The sequence below is a fragment of the Synchiropus splendidus genome, chromosome 2 (assembly GCF_027744825.2).
Source record: "Synchiropus splendidus isolate RoL2022-P1 chromosome 2, RoL_Sspl_1.0, whole genome shotgun sequence".
Taxonomy (NCBI): Eukaryota; Metazoa; Chordata; class Actinopteri; order Syngnathiformes; family Callionymidae; genus Synchiropus; species Synchiropus splendidus.
Genome location: NC_071335.1, coordinates 27,584,775 through 27,605,803, shown reverse-complemented (window position 1 = coordinate 27,605,803; position 21,029 = coordinate 27,584,775). Strand labels below are relative to the sequence as shown.

At 46.9% G+C, this 21,029-nt stretch overlaps 2 protein-coding genes across 4 annotated transcripts; both read right to left on the bottom strand.

Annotated features, from left to right (window-relative positions):
• Nucleotides 1–927: 927 nt before the first annotated feature.
• LOC128753534 (beta-1,3-galactosyltransferase 2-like) lies at nt 928–2,468 on the bottom strand. Its single transcript, XM_053855318.1, has 2 exons — nt 2,409–2,468; nt 928–1,959 (listed from the first exon to the last, which is right to left on the bottom strand). The coding sequence occupies exons 1-2, from the start codon at nt 2,466–2,468 to the stop codon at nt 928–930; spliced, it is 1,092 nt and encodes a 363-aa protein (XP_053711293.1).
• A 1,593-nt stretch (nt 2,469–4,061) lies between these two features.
• LOC128753587 (zinc finger protein GLIS2-like) lies at nt 4,062–20,502 on the bottom strand. 3 transcript variants are annotated; one of them, XM_053855372.1, is made up of 7 exons: nt 20,205–20,502; nt 8,012–8,194; nt 7,659–7,852; nt 7,377–7,574; nt 7,040–7,173; nt 6,500–6,618; nt 4,062–6,421 (listed from the first exon to the last, which is right to left on the bottom strand). In XM_053855372.1, the coding sequence occupies exons 2-7, from the start codon at nt 8,175–8,177 to the stop codon at nt 5,796–5,798; spliced, it is 1,437 nt and encodes a 478-aa protein (XP_053711347.1). In that variant the 5' UTR covers nt 8,178–8,194; nt 20,205–20,502; the 3' UTR covers nt 4,062–5,795. The 3 variants fall into 3 exon arrangements, with proteins under 3 accessions (XP_053711347.1, XP_053711344.1, XP_053711346.1); XM_053855369.1 differs by having other exon boundaries at nt 8,012–8,177; XM_053855371.1 differs by lacking the exon at nt 20,205–20,502 and adding an exon at nt 14,954–15,712 and having other exon boundaries at nt 8,012–8,177.
• Between the last annotated feature and the right edge of the window lie 527 nt (nt 20,503–21,029).

Here is a 21,029-nt window from a genome sequence, read left to right as displayed (position 1 = left end):
CAATAGAAAAGACACTTACATTGCACTTAACGGTTTTATTTGCGGCTCTGTTGAGTCACCGGATTTCTGTGTTTTATTGAAATGACCTTAAAGAATATTATAAGTGGTAGTTTCTCACATCTAGTGGCGCTAAACCCGACATGAACTGTCTTCCTTCGGGGCCAGAGGCGCAGCCTGCCCTCTTGTGGGTCAGAGCCGAACTGCAGCTGGAAACACTTGAGACAGAGGCAGTGTCCTGTCGACCAACCTGGATGTACCTGAGTAACCTTCAGCAAAGTGGGATAACAAACACACGGCTTGCATCCACCCGTGGATGCTGAGGCACGTGCGCGCTGTAGCGATGCATATATTTCCACGTGAACCGCCTCCTTAGGTCAACACGAGGCAAACACTATAGTTAAGGTGTAACTACAGTAACATCAGATAAACATTAACTCCTCGGCGTTATCTCCTGGTCGTAAAGATGTTTGCACTAACTGAGGTCACATGACTATATATATTACTTCGGAAGGCGGAGACAACGCCAATGACAAACAGCTCTACGGGTTTACTGCACAGGAGATTAGGTGCTGTGACCGCACGCTTCGCTGATGTTGTGAGTGGCAGGCGGACTGGACTCTTCACTAAGGTAGTGAGGGGATCCGGACCCGCAAACTCAAGACAAACTGAGTACAGGACAAACTACTAGTGTGTTCTGATGAAGACACTTGAAAAAAATTACTTATGCCAAGTGACTTAGTCTCAGGTTTAATGGTCTCAACTACAACACATGACCCCAGACAAAACTAGTTCAACTCCAATGGAGCCCAAGAGCTTCCCAGACATGGATGATTCTGGGGTGGAATTTTCTAATCTAAGACACCTTGGTGCCTATAAAGTGGCCTCACATTTGGTAAACAAAAGTCTGTGGAGAGCTCTGGGTGCCTCCTAACATGGTGGTCCAGGCTGGTTCAGGTCTGTCCAGTATCTGATGAGCTCCGCTGAACTTGTCAGAATGTAGGTGATGACCTTGGAGTACTGGCAGCGATTGTATTTGTAGTTATAGTCCTGGAACTGCCAGGGGTCCGGAGGGGAGGTGATGGTGAGCCCCAGCCTTTTCATGCACAGCCCGATGTAGGCGTCCTCGATGTTGAAGGGTTTTATGGTTTTGCAAATCTCCACTAACTTTCCCGGGAGGTCGTTGGAGAACACGTAGCCCATTCCCAGAGTGTAGGTGGGGTAAGTCGACTCCGGGTACATCTCCACGGGGACGTACCACTTGGACTCTCTGGAGCGGATGACTGGCCGGTTCCACATCAGCCTCCCGGTGAGGTAGTTAGTCTTGGGGATGTTCGGTGTCTTCAGCATGATGACCAGATTGTTGATGTTGATGAACATGTCGGAGTCCACCTTCATGGCGTACTCGGCCTCCGGGCAGCGGGTGGCCAGCCACTCCATGATCACCATGGTCTTGATGGTCAGGTTGAGGTAGGTGTCCACAAAATCCGACTGTATCAGGTCGTGGTGACGGGCAAGCTCCCGCTGCAGGGCTTCCTGCATGTGAGATTTGCCCAACACAAACAGGGTCAGGACCGTCTTGCCCTGGACCTGCTTCTCCCTGCCCCACGTCTGGCGGATGGCGTCCCGGGCAGCAATGTTCGCCGGCGCCACCGGCACCATCATGACCAAGAAAGGCTTGTGTACCTGGCACACTTCAGGGATGTCCATGGTGAACTCATAGTTCCGAGGGTAGGCCAGGTGGTACTGAAGGAGAGACTGGTTCCTGGGATCGGGGCGGTACCGAGGGGCTCGCCCCACGTGGCTCGTCCAGTTGAAGATCCTCCTGTAATGACTTCGGAATGAAACATCTTGGACGAACACGCTGTAGCACATGACCAGGCCCACCAAGCTCAGCAGGACGACCACGTGGAAGCAAAGTCGGAAGAATGGCTTCCTCGGGGGACTCGGCTCCTCTGGACCCTGTTGGCAAAAGATCACAAGTCGCATGAAACTTCATCATCTCGAAGGACTGATGGATGAAAAGAAAGTGTTTTTGTAGGAGTGAAAATAATAAATGGCCAGAAAATTTGAAAGACAAAAAAATGATGTAGAAACACACCTCTTTATTTGGCTATGATTCTGCACTCACAGCTCGAGTATTGTGCTGTTGGCGTCAAACGTTTGATGTTTATTTAAGCTAAGTTTGACTTCAAAGAACGTATTCCTCTCGTGACAACACTCGTAACTGAGCGCGCTAAATCACAAGTGTGATTCGATAACTTGTCACTCTGTGAGTCACTCAATCAGAAACACATTGCACTACACTGATGACTGTTGTTTAAACGCGCGGTCACACACCGCTCGAAACCGCCGGGATGAATGGAGCGTAAAACAAGCCGGAATCACACGAATGACTGTGTCTTCTCTACCTTCCCGTCCGAGTCTCGGGGTCCCCCGCGAGGACAGCTCCGCTCCCCGGCCTCACTCATGTGCCTCCGAACCAGCCTGCTCTTCAAGCGCCTCTGAACCTGGGACAGTCCCGCGGGAGGAGAGGAAGAGAGTGTGGAGGAGGGCAGGACTGGGAGGGAGACTTTGAGCTGCTCCCCTGGCGGAAGAAGCCTGTGGAGGCTCGGTCATCGCACCGAGTGGCTCCACCACTTCTATGTCCGTGACGCGCTTCTACTACACTGTAACTATTACTACACCTGAGTTAGTATGACTACTTCTATCAACACAACCACTATTACTGCTTCAAACACCCACATCGCTACAGTACTGTCACTCTGCTGCTACTGCAGCAGTATCACACACTGATGTATTGCTACTACTTCTACCCATCTGAAAGAAATACTATGAAGCCTAGCCATTTTTCCATTGTTAATTCTACTATAATAATCCATACTTTACTGCTGTTAACCGCTGACATTACGACACCTTGAGTGAAAATGTACCTGTGTACATCACCTTGTATTTCTTCGACTCGGCTCTTTTATTACTTCAACTACTAAGAAGTTATTGCACCAATAACAGAGGAAGCCCTCCTGTCTTCATCAAAAGCGTCTCGTACCTCTACCACTACTGACACTACTACTGTGTGTATTCTGATCTACTTTTGTTTTTGTTATTGTCAGTTCTTCTGCTGTAAATTCTACTAAAAGTTCAACTGACATGACCACCACTTACATTATTTCTGCAAGTACTAATCCAAGTCATTGAGGACTGCTCTTAAAGCAATACAACAGCAATTAATACTGTATTTAAAAATCTTGAACTACTGTGTAAGGTCTTCTGAAAGTACTATAACTACTAATATGATAATACTTATCCTTGATTGCAGTATTTGCTACTGCAAATACAACTACTCCAATTAGTTATTCTACCACCACTGACGGATGTTTGTTCCACAACCTGTTCTACTTCCAATTGTAGTACTTCTTCTGCAGCTGTTGGCAACTCACATTACTCTCCTCTTATTTCATCTACTTCTGATACGAGTGATCACTACTGCAGTCGATGCTCTCGCTATCCTTACTAGTGATCTTCTTATATAAGATTGAGCTTACTGCTGTTATTGAAGACTTGAAAATACTACGAAAGGGTGAGTACAGTGCTGAACAAAGCATGCGGGCCTGTGCGTGTATTTTTGAGGCCCTCATAAAGTCAAGGTGAAACTGATCATCTACATTACTATTATTATTATTCATTACTATTAATTCTAAATACAGCTCTACATCAATTCAAATTTTTGGAAAAACGTTTTGTCCTTAAGAAAAATTTTTTGTAATAAATGTGTCATGCAATGTTTTTACCCAGGCATTAATAACTAAATCTCAGAATCATATTCATGATCTAAAATGAGAAAAAAGAATGATGTCATGTTTTATTTTTTCTGTTGTCATTGTTTTTCATAAATGACACTTTATGAAAAATTTAATGAAAAGTGGGGCGGCCCCTCATATATAATGCCACCCCAGAGGAACTTTAATTTCCCACCTGGTGGAGTACCCCATGACTGGCAACAACTTGTAAACAATCCCCCCAGACCCTGCTTCACCAGAGAGACAGACTGGTTTGTCTTCCATGTTTGTCTTTATTGGATCTTCAGCTTTGGTAACGTCATTGTAAAGCGGCTTCGATGTACAAAATCCCATCAGTTGTCGTAGAAATCTGTGCTCATACATTGGTGTAAATGTGTCCATACATGTGCGATATATTCCACTGAAACAGGAAGAAGGCACTCGAAGGAAGCGCGACCAGTCGAATGTGCAAAACAAGAGTAGAAGACGACACAGCATGCTGGCCTCCAGGTGGCCATCGTCAGGGGGGCGGAGCTTTCTACCAGAGGGCTGAAGAAGACGTACATGAGTCTCGTACACGTTGGCTGAATATTCCTATGATACTGTATGAGTGGGGATTACACAGGTCAGTACCACCCGAGCAGATCGCGTCCCGATCTTTGTCTCCAAATGATCAAAAGAAAAAGCGAAGCGTTAACAAACAGCGAGCAGTTGACCTTGATGCTACTAGTTGGAGGCAGTTGCACAAACTTCACTGGCGACGGGTTAATCAGTGACGGCGAGTGCTGTAAACCCATGTATATCACCTTTGTGAGCTCCCAACAGGAATCAAGTGCGTTTAGTGCAACGTATAAGACAAAGACTTTTCAGAATGAAGACCGCGGTTGCACCTGGCTGACAGCGAGAGCTGCCTGCGAGGCTTGTCAAACATTAAAAACCATTCGTACACCTGAGATCTTTATGGCTTGGTTTCTATCACAGGTGATTGTCAAACACGTTATATGATGTGATGGTACTATGAGCAACTGGGCCGTTCTCATTTAGAGTCACAAAAGGGGGCGTGGCCGCCCAATCTGACACCATATGGAAAAGACATCCTCGTCCGCCTTGTTCCTGCTACTGAGGTCCACTGTCCAGTTGGGCATTCTTGTTACGCCATCAGTCCTGATCCATTTCCGGGCCAGCCTCGTGGACTGGCAGCCACTTTAGATGGAATCATGGCCCATACCGTTTCTTGCTTGGGTGAAATGGCCGTTCGGGACGTGGAATCCACATGAAAGTTGTTTGTGCAAATTCATGCTTGACACCTTCAGAAGGTTGGACTGACTCAAGTGCTTTTAATGTTGTTCACAGCAACCTTTTCAACCCCAACACACACACACACACACACACACACACACACACCTTAGACACACAAGCCACCTTTACAACCCCTGCATAAGGCGGGGACAGGGACGGGTTCGCGAGGGCCTAGGACGCAGTTGCCCTGGCGACAGTGGTCAGATGGAGCTCCATGAATCTGGGACTGTGTGGACTGGATTGGAGTTTTGGATATCATCACAAGGAAACCTGACTCGCGACTGCATGTCTTGATCAGTCCAAACTCTCAGAAGTATAAAACTAAATATATTGAGATTTCAATGGCCTGAAATTCTACGTCCACGTTGGGGTTTCAACGACCTCAACTACTGCAGCGCTAGCTAGGTACAAATGCTACTGACGCAGCAAGTGTTATTACAGGACGAGCAGCTTGTTTGTGTTTGAATAAAAAGAGTCAAAGACTCCACTAGCAAAGCTAATGGCGCATGCTAATGTGGGAGCTGTCGGGGCGATTGTTGACAGGCAAACTACACAGCACTTGACTGGAGTCTGAGTGGACGAAAACATTGGTGACAGGAAAGCAACAGAATCAGCTGACTCTTTGGACCCCTGAGGGCCATCGAGGATAATGACGGGGGTCTTTCCAGCAGGCAGTAAAGGGGGCCACAAAAGCCATCCACACCAGTCCGAGCGCACGTCCTAGCTGGCAACAGCTGGTTTGAGAAGCAGAGCCCTCGGGGGAACAACCACCCAGGACAAGGGGTCTCTGTGTCTGGGCCCAACACCTGAGGACAGGTTGAGAACCTCGGCCTTCACCTCCCCTCCCTCACCCGCCACCTCCTTCCCCACCATCCGCTTAAGACCGTCCAGCCCTAATAAGGACGCGCCTAAGTGAAAAAATGGAGAGTCGGCCAGACCCAAGGGACCGATTCCCGCCCCCATGGGGAACAGCGACGCCCTGTGGTGATTGAGGGCTCTTGCATGGCAGAAAGCAGATAGAGATAAAGAAGTCCCCAGACCTCCGAGGAGAGTGGCAGAACCAGGGATGATGATATGGGGTGCGCCAACTGGGGCCAGTTCCCCCGGGTGCTCCAAGGGTCCGGCCTGCATCCGCCCAGGCGAAGCTTGCTCCGGGGCGACAAAGTGGCCATGTGCCTTGATGTGTTTGCGAAGAGAGCTGGGATCCGTGTAGCGCTTCAGGCAACCCGCCATCTTGCAGTAGTAGGGCTTGTCCACGTAGTGAGTGCGGGTGTGCTTGAAGCGGTCGCTGGAGTTGGAGTAGCGCTTGCTGCAGCCCTCGTATGGGCAGATGTAGGGTTTCTCTCCTGGGAGAAAGAAGTACAGGTCCTTTAACTGGAAGATGATGACGCAGAGAGTTGACCTCTTCTCTATCCTTCACTCACCTGTGTGTGAGCGTGTGTGAATCTTGAGGTTTTCCAGGCGAGAGAAGCTCTTGTCGCAGGTGGGACAGTGATGGGGCTTCTCGTTGGTGTGAGTACGAATATGAATCAGCATTTTATACCTGGAAACACAAGCATAAAATAGTAACTGCTGATCTGTCCCACAGTGTCGGGATGTAGGGGGTCAGCCATGTTTGTTTACGTCCGCCCCGTAGTGTTCGGGTGAAGCTGCACTAGTCAGTTCCACTTCCTAGTTCCGTCTATTCTACATTTCAATCATGGGACGTTTATGAATGGATTCAGAATCCTTCACGTCTGAATCGTGACCCTTGGCAGCCATATTTGTGAACAAATGTGAGCGATTGGCAGCGCACATGAATATGATGCTGCATAGACGGGTGGGCAATGGAGTCTCTGAGGTGGAATTGTCGGGAAAGTCGCAGCGATTAGACAAAATTGCAGCGGCTTGCAGAACTGCAACATCGCCATCTGCTGGAAGGGCTGGATTACGTAGTAAAAAAACTCAACTTGAAGAAAATGTACCTGGCATTGAAGCCCCTCCCATTGCGGGCACACCCCTCCCACTGGCAGTGGTACCCCGAGTCCTTCTCAGGTTTGACGTGGTATTCGTTGATGTGATCCACCAAGTCCTGTAGGGAGTCGAACTGCAGGCGACACTGCGAGGGAGAAGATGACGTGACATTAGTCTCTGACTCATTGCAAACCTTGCCAACTTCACTATCTCCATCTCTGACTCTTCTACTCAGTGTGCATTGCAGTGACCACTAGTGTCCAATAAAACGTCCCTTTCACTCTTCCTGCTACTGGGATTTTGTCACTTCCTCATCCTATCGTGTCTTAAAGGACAACGTAATCGTACCTTCACCCAGCGGCAGACCAGTTGACTGCCCAGGTGGACGTCTGTTGAGGGCTCAGGTGAGTCTTCTTTCTCTCTGTTGGCACCCACAAACATGGAAGGAGGGAAGTTGTATCCTCTCTGAGAGCTGGAGATCGGCAGGAAAAACGGAAACCCCTGATGCGAAGCTTCGCGTTCTACTCCCCGATAACAGCTCAGCTCCTAAAGACATGAAGATGGGGACAGTAGATGTAGTTTAGCAGAGTGACTGTAGCGTCAGGCAGTTTGGAAGCAGCAAGGACTCACGCGAGAGAAAAGATGTGGCTGTGGGCTGCTACTGCTCTGTGGGGACTCCAGAGGGGAGGCAGGCAGAGATGGAGAAGGAGAGGGAGGGGCGGGAGACAGGGAGGAGGTGTGACGGGATGAAGGGGACAAGCTGAGGTCCATGGCTGGAGGCGTGAAACAGGACCTGGGTCGCTCACGAGAGGGAGACAAAGAATCTGCAGAGAAGGACGGCACAATTCCGACTGGTCAGGAAGTGATGGTGAAGAAACCAAAAGCAGACTCCATTTGTCTTCATTTCTTTGAGTCAGCGGGCCGAAATACGGCGCCACCTACTATCCAGAATTTCCACATCTCGTCGAAGGATAGTCAGTTACCTGGTGAAGAAGGCGGCGAGGGGAAGGTGGTGTACATCAGCCGAGGTCGCGTGCTGCAGAGAGGAGCACAGATAGACGACATCCTCCTCCGCAACCTCACTGGATTGTCTGTCTGGATTCGTCCAGAGGGAAGCTTCAAATCCAGAGGCTCGTCTGCTGAGAACATCTGCAAAGAAAAGCTTCCTGAGCAAAAGTTGAGAAGCACGCCTTTGCTATACCCACGCGTTCCACTAGATGTCCTCATTTGTCCACACTACGCAGTGGTCAGTACTAGGCACAGGAAAAACCACAGCCTTAAACCTATCTATCTATCTAGATAGTTAGATACATTTATAGATTTAGATTTAGATAATACTTGAAAAATATTTGTGGGATCAGCGTCCAAAAGACATTCCTCCAGTAAATAACTTCTCCATATTTCTATTTGAATTTGTGGCGCCAGAGGGGAGACTCCTGCGAGCCATTAAGAAAGTGGGTTTGTTGTCATGATCTCCTGCGTGTCTGCGGTCCAGATTGTGGTTTTCCAGCCGAGCCAGAGTTCTCCTCTGGTGGAGCACGAGACAAGAATCATCTGTGACTCAACCCGGACTGGGTGAGTCAAACCAAAGATATCTGCCTTCAAGAAAAACAACTCTCTTGAAGAAACTGAAAAAACACTCCGCGGCACGACAGTCAAACATCTGCAGCTCTGGGGAATATTAATGTTCACAGCGCGCCTGACAGCGACACGATGCGAGGTAGAACAGATGCAAACATGGGGGGTGCTGGAGGGGTGCGGAGGGGCACCACACTTTAACGCAACTTTAGAGACAGCGGGACGTCGTTTGGTTGCCAGAATCTACAGAGAGTTCCGGAGCAAGAAGTGTCCCCCTATCATGTTTAGTGTGAACACACCTCAAACAAACTACGTTTGGAGCAGCCGAGCAACAGCAGGAGCCATACCAACTGCGAGTATCTTGGAAGATCATAGTCGTGTTGCTTCCAGGATTTGGTCTTCAACACAAGGAAGGGATGGAGGGTTCGAAATCAGCTGAAAGGCTGATCTCCGAGGGGAGGAGGACCCCAGCGCCACCTCCATCTCCTGTGAAGGAGCTCCAACCTCAGAGGAAATGAAGACCACCTGAAATGGATTCTGGGGTTTACAGTTTTAGAGCATCTGGACAGCTCTTCCTGTCGAGGCCAAACTGGTCACTTCAGTGACTCTTTCCAAGGCTCCTACACAAAGGTTGGTGGTACAGAGGCAGAATTCCATGGCAAGGCACAGAAGAGTGTTTCAGGTCAAAGATAAGAGACTACAAATAACAGGAGCGGCTAACTTTGGTTAGCAGATTCTATGTTGGGACAGGTTTGCAGTTAACCATCTTGAAAACAGCAGGTCACTGGAACATATAATATTATGTACAGTGTCTGCGGAAGCATCCGGGGTGGCGCTCTTGCTGAATCAGCAGGCCAGTTTGTTGGTCCGGGCACGTCCGAGCCTCCAAGTGGTGGGATGTGGCAGCGGAACTTCAGGGTAACTGCAGATCAACCTGAAGGTCAGCTAAGACTATGGAGCACCACTTTCCACCAATGTGCACAGAGAGTGAGGGTATGTGGACTTTAGAGGAGGAAGCATCAACCTGGAGTGACGTCAACAACAACATGGTGACCGTAGCAGCTTGACAGAGGATTATCAGGTGTTTGCTGCTTGTACAGCGGGGTGGATTCTTTCTTGAGATGATCCATGCCAAAGCGTCCTGGCTGCTGGAGTCACAGAGTCGAAAAGACCAGCCACACACTTCTGGATACTCAATTCAGCCACTCCAATTGGTTCCTGCAACTGAGGCTTCACAACTTTCCTTTCACAGCAGGGCAGAAACACAAAACAGCTTTGTCTCCCGAGTCAAGCCAAGCTTTTCATGTGCTTCACGCACAGAACCAGAGAGGATCCGGTCCTCAACCCTTTTGTTACACACCCAACTTGAAACCTAATTTCCATGACTGGAACTCAAATCCATGAATAACAGCTTTACACAGCTCAACAAATGACTTCAAGGTCACATTAAAAACCCGACACCTTAAATATTCTCAGCATTATCACGACATCCGTTGATCTATCAGGTGACTTCTCAGACTTTAATCAATGTTTTGACATAATTCTGCACAAATGTACATGGTGAATTTCCTCCCCTCTGAAAAAGTAGGACAATTTCTTTCGATGAAACCATAAGTGAACCAAAGGCAGGGCAGTGGAATGAAAGCACATTCACTGGACTCTTATTGATGGGGTTCTCTTCGGAAGAGGAGGACAAACAACCAAGGAATTATTACTATTATTACGAATCTTAAGTAGACACTGAGGTCAGGAGAACACAGAGCCTGATCCAGACAACTGCAAAAGTACTCAGACAGTGCAAACCTCCGCCAATAAAGAACAAAAACGTAATTCCCTGGCCGCCAATGGGAGCGCTGAATCCTAACCCCTACACCATCAGCAGAGAGACAGTACCTTATATCTCTTCACTGGCCAGGAAGCCAGTTGGTGTGTGGAGCGAGCTTTTGAAGCTGCTTCCCCCGTGACCTGTTCCTTGTGCCATTTGGCATATTCCCATCCAAATCCCTTCATAAGTTTACAAGTTATTTTGAACAAGCATAACCCCCTTGGTGGAGGTTGTATGAATGTTAGAATGAGTTATTTTCAGCAATGCACAAAATGGGTAGAAAATAATGCAGATCCTCCTGGAGGTCGACTACAAATATAAAAACCAGTGTCATTTTTTTGTCTGCAATTTTCAAGTGTCATTGTGGGGTCGGTCTCACCTCAACCATGACACCAAAATTCCTCAATCTGTCACTGGTTTCAACCAACATCCATATGGAATTGTGCGTCATCATCAGCACACAGGTACGAATGAAAGACGGACGTCAAACTTGCAAATAAACTGGAGGTTTCAGCAGCAAACCTCAGACCACATGCTCCCGAAACAACAGCAAAGAAACAAAGCTTTTCAGGCTCTTCTCTTCCATCGTCTGTCCTTTCCGTCCCTGAAGTGCCAGATGTCGCTGGAGGATTTTTCACACAAACTCTACAGACCGACTCGCCAAATGACTCTTTAATGGCAACGTCAGTGGCCAGTTTTCAAATTTACTGGTGACACATTTGGACGCAAACCGGCAACTTTCTCCAGGATCGCAGTCGCCGCAAACTTTGCCACAATCCCCGGCAGGATCACCTCGACATAATGTGAGGCTGGAGCTAAACCACAATGAAGTCAATGTTGAGGTCCCAGTGCCGTCTACGTCCACACACCGCCAGCACACACGGTGCTATTGTGAAATCACGCACATACTGTTCCATATGTATCCTGGCATGGAGGCAGAGTCACAGCAGCAACAGGCAAGACTGGCGTGAGCCCCTCAACATCTCCAGCAGCAGGCCCCGCCTACTCTTTCCCCTCAATGAACTGTGTTTGGGCGGCCTGCCCGGACCCTCTTATGGATCCCCTACTGCCTCGCAAAAACACATACTTTGGCAGTTCACTCGCAGCTACACACCAACACATGTACTTCAGCCTCCAGATTTCAAACCCAAGGAGGTTTTTGGCCACATAACAATTATATTCAGTCCAGCCTGTCGTTTTTACTGCACTTACATATGTGCTTTTGGAGTCGACGCCAAAGGGCAGTAAAGGTTGTTCTATAGAAGCTGTTGTTTTGAGCACTTTCTGAACAAACAAAACATTCAAGCTTAAACACCGCGGCAAGGCTAATGACGTATTTCACGAGTTCCCTAGACATTTACTGGGAAGAGGTTTCGAGGTTCAGCAAAAAACATTGAAGTAGTTGTGAGGTAACTTTGCTCTCACAAAGTAAATGAAGCTACTCAGGATTAAAGCTGAGCGAGCACGTCGACCGCCAAAACTAATGAGTGCTACATTTGGTGTCAAGGAATGTAGCTGGTTTTTCCCAGACCAGTTCTAGGTCAGACCAAAACCTCCCCAGTCTCAGCAAAAAATGGCATCAGGATTTGGATGGCAGTTAGAAACCCCAATGTTCGAGGCCTATAATCCCTCAGTGTCCATCCTTAGGCTCTGCAGTTGAACGCCTAAACACTTGTCCATGAGCGTGGCCTCACCAGCGACGCATGGCGCTCTGCTTCTCCTAAAATATACCACTATTCTATGAGGCTTGCTGCTTGGAAATCTCAATCTTGATTGAAGCAGATGCCTCAGCCAAGAAGTCACACAACAAACACAAAGTGGAAGACACTATGTGCAACGTGGGAGGGTCTCAGCCAACATCACTGGATCAGAATTGTTTTTCAAGAACCATCCATAAGCCCAAATATAGGCTCAAACTTGAAGTGAACTGGAGGATCCAGAGATGCCCAGCTCTGAAACGCCCCGTGACAGGATGTCAGGAGGGAAGCTAGGCAAGACGCAGTTGCTTTCAGTGCGAGTGAGGGGTAGGCACTGGCGGGAGGGACGTCAAGGAGTAAATGATTCTAAACAACTGATAACCAAGTTCTCCTCGATCAGTTGGCCATTCATAAATAACTAAAGCTATAGCTCCAGGGCCGTGGACGTAGGGTTGCAGGGCGCCCTCCTCAGATGGAATGTGGTCATTCCTGAAGCAGAAAGCATTTCTCAAAGCCCTTCAGTAAGTCTTAGCCTAGCAGCACCTGGAAGCTAAGGCCGTTCCACAGACACATCATCGGTATCAGCGCGCTGTGAGCTCAGCTGTAGAAACTGAATGTGTGGGTCAGTTCTACGAGGTTGGATCTGGAAGGTACTGCGTTCTTGTTCTCTCCCTGCGTACACAGGTATTGCACTCCGGTTTCCTCCCACTGTCCAATAACATCTTCAAGTCTCATTATCAGTCCAACAGCACCCCAGCTTTGGCCCCTCCCTCTCCTCTATTTACTCGTTTCTTTCGCCACTTCCCTCCCTCTCTCTCCTTCCTGCGGTTTTCCTCTGCCAGTCCTCCAGCAAAGCATACTTCTCCTCCTCCTCCTCTCCTCCCACTACATTCTCCTCTCCCTCGTCCAACTCTCCTGCGCATTCTTTTCCTTCCTTTCTACATCACAGCCTATAATTGAAAACATATAGCTCTGTAACCTTCTTCCATGGCTGTAGGTGCTTATTTTCCATCCCTGATCTCATTTAAGTCGTCGCTGGATGTAAATGAGCCATTTCCTCTTTTGCACTTTTGAGATGTTTCCAGTTTCGTGTACGTGGAGAACAGGCCAACACTTCCCAGTCTGTGGCTGGAAAGATAAAGAAATTGATTTTGGCGTCCCACATCCTTATAAGGCAGCGCACAATGCAGCCCAGATGATTTTTGTTTGGTTTCAGGATAAAAGAGACGGTGGAAACTGGACTCTGATCAGCTAATAGCGGTTGAAAACAAAAGTGGTCTGACAATGTGGTTCGTGTTGGGAGGAGAGAGGGATCTTGAGGACGTGATGTGGGTTTTAAAGAGGCCAGGACAAGACAAGGAGTTCACTTAATAGCCAGGAAAAACATTCAGTCCAGAAGGTACAGGGTGTAACTGGAGTTTCATTTATACTATATATTGGCTTGTCATTCAGTCGTAGAATCTCTCACAGTAATCCTCTCGCTACATCGCTCTCCAGTCCTCCAGATGTAGTAGCGAGAAGTTTTGGCCTTAAAATCCTCATTCAAGCTCGGGGAAAAAAAGATGGTCAAAGGTGGTGTGATTCCCTGGAAACAGCCCGGGAGGGTTCGTCTTGGGCTGTGTGGCAACCGATCCTACTTCCCAAGGCCGTAATGATGCTACGCTAACTTGTGAAGCGAGTCGTGGCTAATGATTACAAAGAACAGCCTCATGAAGTACACCAGAGGTTCTTCACCTTTCTGATCTCGGGGCCCACCTTTTCTAGATCAAATGGGTCCGGGGCCCATTCAAGGAATAGAACTGATTCATTACTGTGACTACATTTGTGTTCAATAGCCATCTTGTACACATACCAAGACCTTGTGAAACGGCATGAAACCATGTGATCTGAAGGAAAAAAAAACCCTTGATGCAAACTGTTGAGAAAATTGGAAAAACTGTAAGTCATGAATAAAATAAATATAGTAAAATGTCAAAATATCATAAAATATTTTCTTTTTCATAAATAAACTAAGCAAGATAAGTGAAGTGTAAATGAAAATATTCTAAAAAAAAAAGGATATCTAAATTTTAAAAACAAGTGAACATTGTTTACTGTTGCAGGCACCATCACTTTCTTTATCATTTTTTTCTTTTCAAGAACTTCTCCATAGTTGGTAACTATCACGGCAAGAGTATTAAAACTGAGCATCCCATGGCCCAGAGGTGTAAAACAAACCAACCATGGGCCTCCGCCCTATGGTTCTGAAACAACATGGCATAGGTAAGAAGAGGAGAAAGAAGACCATGATATCAAGTCAGCACCTGAAGATCGGCTAGTGGCAGCCCCGGTCACTTAGTCCTGGTGTAGACACAGTACTTGCTGCACAGCTCATTCGTTATCACCATCATTGCCAGGGTTTCTGGATTTTTTTAAGCTGTGGCTCTAATCTGCAGCCGTCATCCTTGCTTTCATTTGTCCGACCATGTGCGACTTTAACCACCTCAGTCATGATGTTTCTTTTGGGATTTTTCTGCTAAGAACACTCTACTTCCTTTTTATATGTTTGATCACATGAGCTATCATCTTAAAAAAAAAAGAGATCATTATTCTGAAGACATGGCAGCTCTCTACATGTAGCAGAAAGCATGCTCTTTCTTTGGAATAGTTTTGGAGAGCACAGCGCAGAATCTTTTACATGTCAGGGAGCGTGTACGGTAGCGTGTGCAACCAAACGAAAAAATGTGTTTCCCTGACCTTGAAAAAAAGAGACATGAAAATGCTTGGAACAAGTTTAAACAAAATTCATGAAGCAGTTATCCTATACATCAGAGATTTCTGCTCACCAGGGATAATGAAGGGATTAGCGGCTCGTCGGCGCCACCCGCCAGAGAAGGTGAAAAAGACAAAGCAGTGGGCTGAATGTGCCGCCAATGGGGTTTTGATCTGTATGTGCGGAGCAGTTTTCTCCAGAGTTTCCCTGAGGATGAAAGAAAATGGTCCGAGCAGGCGGCGGGAGAGAAGGGTGGAGGGCAGAGAAATCGGACTCAGTTCCCGCCCTTCCTCTTTTCTCATTTTTCCACATTTCTCTGTGTTGCATCCCGGCAGCACTAAGTGATGCAACTCTGTAGTGGGGAGGTGCAACAGTCCGGCACCGACCTCAAATCCTGCTCGCCTGTCTCTTTCTGTTCACACAGAGGAGGAAAAAACTGCTTCTGTTAGTGCGCTTGCTTTTATTTTGTTAGTTTCAGTCACGATAACCACAAGGTGCGTGGCATCATGATACCCTCCACCAGTTGAAACTCTCATTTTGTGTTGGACGCTTTCAATAAGTAGAGAAAGTCGAGTGAACCCCCAGCTGGAGGCTCACTGATATCTGAATTCCACAAAGCTGTATCAGGGATACTTTAACAGCCGTTCAAACACATCTCATCTTATCCTCCAGTGCCGTAAAACCTCAGCCAGAGAAGCCTGATATTTACCCAGCATTCGACTTGGCGACAAAGGGACGAGACACAACGGCTGCTGTTTGTTTCCAATTCTGGTCAACAGCGACAAAAGCTGGCTGGAAACAGGAATGAATCCGAGCAGATGATGAGTCACCAAAGAGACAAAGGAAATACGAATGGTAGGGAAGAATAGTGAGTTTGAAGAGATACAAAGAAGAAATCCTCATTGTTTTTGCTCCTCTTGCAGAAGCACCATCCAACCATTTGGCAGCGAGACAAGCTCAACACAGAAAGTGTCTCACTGCTCACTTTCACCTCCCCTCCATATCAAATGCATTTTAAATCAAAAGAAGAGCTCTTGTTTTCCTCCTCGTCCCAGAGACCTTAAACACACAAGCACATGCGCCTCACATTCCTACGTGCAGAGCAGATTCACCCAATTTGTTTCCACTCTGTGTGTGTGTGTGTGTGTGAGTTCCAAGCCAGTAAATAATAACCAATTCCATCTGTGCCTGCTCCTTTTATTTCCTTTGACGAAACAAAGAGGAGAAAAATCAGAGCACAGGAGGGGAGAAATGTCACCAGAGAGTCACGCGAGAAGAATGCATTAAGTTGCAAAGAGGTGATGAATCACAGCAGCATTTAGCTGTGGCTTCCTCACGTGGTCTGGTTTTGACAATAACATTTCCAAACTGAGTGTATGAAGACCATCCGTAAATGCGCTGAACTGAGAAGGTGACACTTTAAAAACATGTTCACAGACTGACGACCTGAAATCTGCCGAGCTCGTTCATGACACAAGTAGACTTTTCCATAATAAAATAACTGGCAAGTGACAAATATACTCGGTAGAAAATACACTGGGTGATCTAGAGAGTTCAGAATAGACAGAGGAACTAGGAACTTGGCCAACGAGGAATGCCAAAAGTGTCCCAGTAAAGCAGAAAGTTAAGAATAGAACTAGGACAGAAATCGACTTGGCATCCATTCAGACAGAAAGACACTAGAGTTCTTTATTAGGTGAGAAATAGACGTGGTGACCTAAAAATTGTCCGTATTTCTGCACATCTCCACAAAGCCTACGGATGCAGGCCAAACGGAGCACTACCACTGGAAACCATGGGGGGCAGTGTTGCTGTTACTACCTGATATGTAGCTCTAATGAAACGCAAGGAAGACATAACAAAGGTGGAAACTCTCCGTCCTCCAGTCGCGATATATTATAATGTCCTCACCGACCACCGACTCCAACGCTGCCTCCGTTTCCTCTCTTGTGCAAGAGGTACATGATGAATATTTCTTCCACAGTCGCCTTGTTGGTTTCATAAACTTTTGAGAGCCAACAGAGATTAAGTTAAAGACCAACACTTTGAGGACCAGAGACCAAACTGAGACCAAGACCAATGACAGCGGCAAGACCGAGATCAAACTAAAGACAGAATACAAAGGCATAAGTCTATTAGTCAAATATACTCACACACTTGCATCTTTCTGCTGAAGCAAGTCTCGGCTATGACACGACTTAGTAAAGACTTTGGTTCCCTTCAAGCTGCCCATTGGGTCCCGCGCGGTGTCCTAGCTACAATAGGATCTGAACATCTTCAAGGCTTCTCCAGCAACTTATGAGCTTGCTACACTGAGATCTTCCTGCAGAGAAGCCTGAATCTCCAACTTCTTGATTGATGAAAAATCCTGAGCAAATATGATCAGTTTCAGTCCTAGAACTTCACCTTTAGCAAAGCAAAATGACACCTGCCGTCCCTTGGCAGGTTCAATGGAGAGAAACGAATGAAAAAGAACCAGTGTTACTCCATCATTCCTACTTTCACTTGTCCAGGTAAGCTGGCCTCCTTCCAAAGCTCTGACCCGGGTCATGGCAGATGAATGAGACTGATCCTAGAACGAAGTCTCCAGGTGCCGCTTTGGTTCTGTAGCTTATACCATTATACCATAGCCTCATTTCCGAGTCCACACAGGAGAATGTGCCCGAAGAAAAACAGAACATTCATTGTGGGAACAACTGGAAGCAGGTTTTGATCCAACGCCCATTTGTCAGGGCATTTGATCCCATTTTTTACCCGTCCTTCTCGCCAGGGCCTTTTTTTCCTTCTCGCTCTGTCTGCCTTTGTCTGTCTGAACTTTTTCACAGACTCTTTCAACCAAAGTCAAGTTGAGCACGGAGGTAAAAAGACAGAGAGCAAGGAGGCAAAGGGCAGGAGGCAGGAGGGTTTGAGGAATTTGCTCCATGTTTGGTTTGGGAGTGAAGGACTCGGTACGGCTCTCAAGAGGATAATGGAAAAGTGGGGAGAAGAAAAGGAGGTTTATGAACGAGTGTGTGTACCCTCGCAGGTGGTCTGTCAACCGTCAGGGGCGGAATGTGTCAAGCGTTCGCATGTATGTCAGCGCTACACATGCAAGACTCTGGGCAGAAGGGGAGGAGGTAAATAAGACATTCCTAGGATGGAGGAGCGGGGGTGAAGACGGAGGGGGGAGATGCTAAGGAGCCAGTGGTTAGTTAGCGGTTTGAAACTAAGAGGAGAAAAATGAGTGTCTGGTCCAGGGCTGGGCTCAAAAACCAAACCACAACTAGCCAGGGAGCCAAGCGGAGCGAGTGGTGAGGAGCAGTTTCTAAACAGAGAAGAATCGGTGGCGGCCATCACCTTCTCATGTCATCCTCCATACACAACAAGCTGTCTCTGACACGGAGGTGGGGGGGGGGGGTTTCATGGCTGGACTGAACTCACTGAACTCATCGTGTAAGCACAGAATCTTATACGGGCTTCATCCAGTCATTGTCTCACACGTATCCAGGATGGTGTTGAGTCCCAAACTTTCCTCATTTGTGTGGGGGCGTTCCCATACCAGGGTCGGCCTCAAGGTTTCCTCCAAGCGGGGAAATTCCCAGGACACCTCAACAGAGAGGCACGGCGCGCTTTTGGCACGTCAGCAATGGAGCTCAGGTTCTGGTTCAGATGGTTATTGGACTCAAAGTTGACTGAAAACAGCTTCAGATGTAGGTCGATACTCAAAGGTGTATTCGGATATGGTGCTACCCGGGTAGCAGCGAGCACCTTGTGTGGATTTGACGACATGTAGCCGCTATCCCACCAAAGATGTGGGCCAAATGTAGTCTAACATCCGTCACGGATCCATGCCATTTGAACAACGGGCCACATTTGGTATGGATCCATCTGAAACGGACGTGGGCCGGAGTAGCAAAATCAAGTTCATAGAGCTTTTGCTATGTGGATCTGCAGACTGGTAGCTACTATTTGGGTCTGGGTGTAGTCTGCTATTGCATTGCAGGTCAGCAACACACTGTCCATCCTTTACTTGACTGCATTAAACTGGCCAGTGGGACTCATTAATGTTGGTTTCTAGTATGTTTTTTTCTATGACAGACAACAACAACAGAAATATGATCCCAAGTCTGCTGCAGCTTTGTCAATTTTGCTTTTGTTCACCATGATTTGTGTTCTATTTATTTGCTTCTTTTTCATTTTCTTATACTTCTTATTTTTTATGTTTAAACATGATTAAGTATTCATCTTCTATTATCACTCTGGTATCAAAAGTGCTGTTGAATATATATCAGAATACTGAGGGTCGGGGTAGGAGACCTGAGGAGTCAGAAATCACTCACTGAAACGACAGCAGGGTTAAGGAACAGTCCAATCCAAGAAGGGCGGTGCTTCACTTTTGTTTCTCATTTAGAGGTATGAAACCAATCCAGGGGAATAGTTGGAACGCAAACCAGAATTCCTTTCATGAAGTACTCCATCTATATTCATTCTTTCCTTCCACCCTGCTATTTAACATAATACAGTTCCTTTTCTCATTGGGACTCATGTATTATGTACACCAGAAGTATTCCCACCCTGGAGCAGACTGCGTGGGTGGAAGGGGGTTTAATGCAGACGCACCCAAAAACAACAGGAAAAGAGTTTATTTGCCTCCAAACTTTTTTTCAAATCTCATTCCAACTATCAGAGAATCGACTGATGCAACCACACTGTAACTAGGAGTCTCACAGGGGACAAGAAAAGTACCTTTTGAAGGGAGGGCGAGATAGCAGAGGCACCCGTGAACACAACTGACACGGCAAGAAACCAGACTGATGGACGGAGGCTCTCAAGCCCCACAGTGTAGTCAGCGTGTTTCTAATGAAACATTAGAATTGTTTGGAAAACGCTGGCTTGCATAGATATGGCACTTCAGTTACTATTGAGAACCATAAACCGTCCAATGGTGTTTTGATCCAGTTTGAACTGTTACATTTCAAATCCTTTCCTGACCACCACTCTTACAGGATGCCTTTTTAAAGGCCTTTATTTGGAAGCTCAACCGTTTCAGAAATCAATTATATTTAAAAATATATATATATGATGTAAGAAATATAATTTAATATGTGACAAAATCCCTTAAAATTATGAAGATTATGAATTCAATTTAAAATAATTCAAATAATTGTCAACTATATCTTTGGAACAGTAACTTCACCTTGACTTTATTTATCAAAGGATGAGAGTAACATCTGCCATAAATCTTGTTATAACTGACGGGGCCAGACAAGAAGAAAAAGTACGCAGTATTATGAGCATTACGGTAAAAAGAATACAAACGTCATAATAATCATCAAGATGTTTACCTTTAAAACGCTCCAATCTCCGCCTGAAGATAGCTTCTAGTCCTCAAATATGAGAAGAACCTGGGTTTCGGACGAGCATTTAAAGGAGCCAGAGTAGAGTGGACTAAATCCTCCTCCAGCGCAGAGGGTCGTTCAGAGTTTCCCCGGAGTTTTCAGTGTCGAAAACCGTGTCATGTGAGCAGCTTCTGTCGCGTCCAGTCGGAGTGGAAGTCGGTTGTTCGAGATTATTTAGGAGAGGATCGGGAGTGAGGTCCGCCGAGATCACATGAGGAGGTGCATCGCTCAGTTGCGACGCTGGTCAACTGAGCTGGCAGGGGCGGTGCTGAGGGAAGAGGAGGACGAGGGCGAGGAGGGAGGAGAGAGGGAGGGATGTGTGAGGCCCACGGGGAGATGCTGCTGGAAGCTCCCCGATGATTCAACTTTTTGCTCATGTTTCATTGCTGAAACTGGGCTGAAGTTCTGTAAATGGGGAGCCTTGTTTGCTGTGGTGATGGACAGACTGACACGCGGAGTTCGGGAGAGGTGATGTTGCTGGAGAAGTCTGGGGTGATGAGGCTGAACAAAGACCTGGAGTGGCAGACAGAGATGCAGGAGGTGAAGAGAGTGATGGGAGACGTCAGCCTTCTTAGTGTTTTATTTAGCCATGTTTTTAGTAAACAATAGCAAAACGCATTAAATAAGGGAGAAAGAAACAAGGATTAAACTGATCATATTTATTTCTATTCTATTATATTGCACATCATTTATTTTATTTTTCCTGCCTTCATTTCCATGTGTTCTAACTTTTCATTGTTGATTGCCGAATTATGGCGCTCCATAATTCAT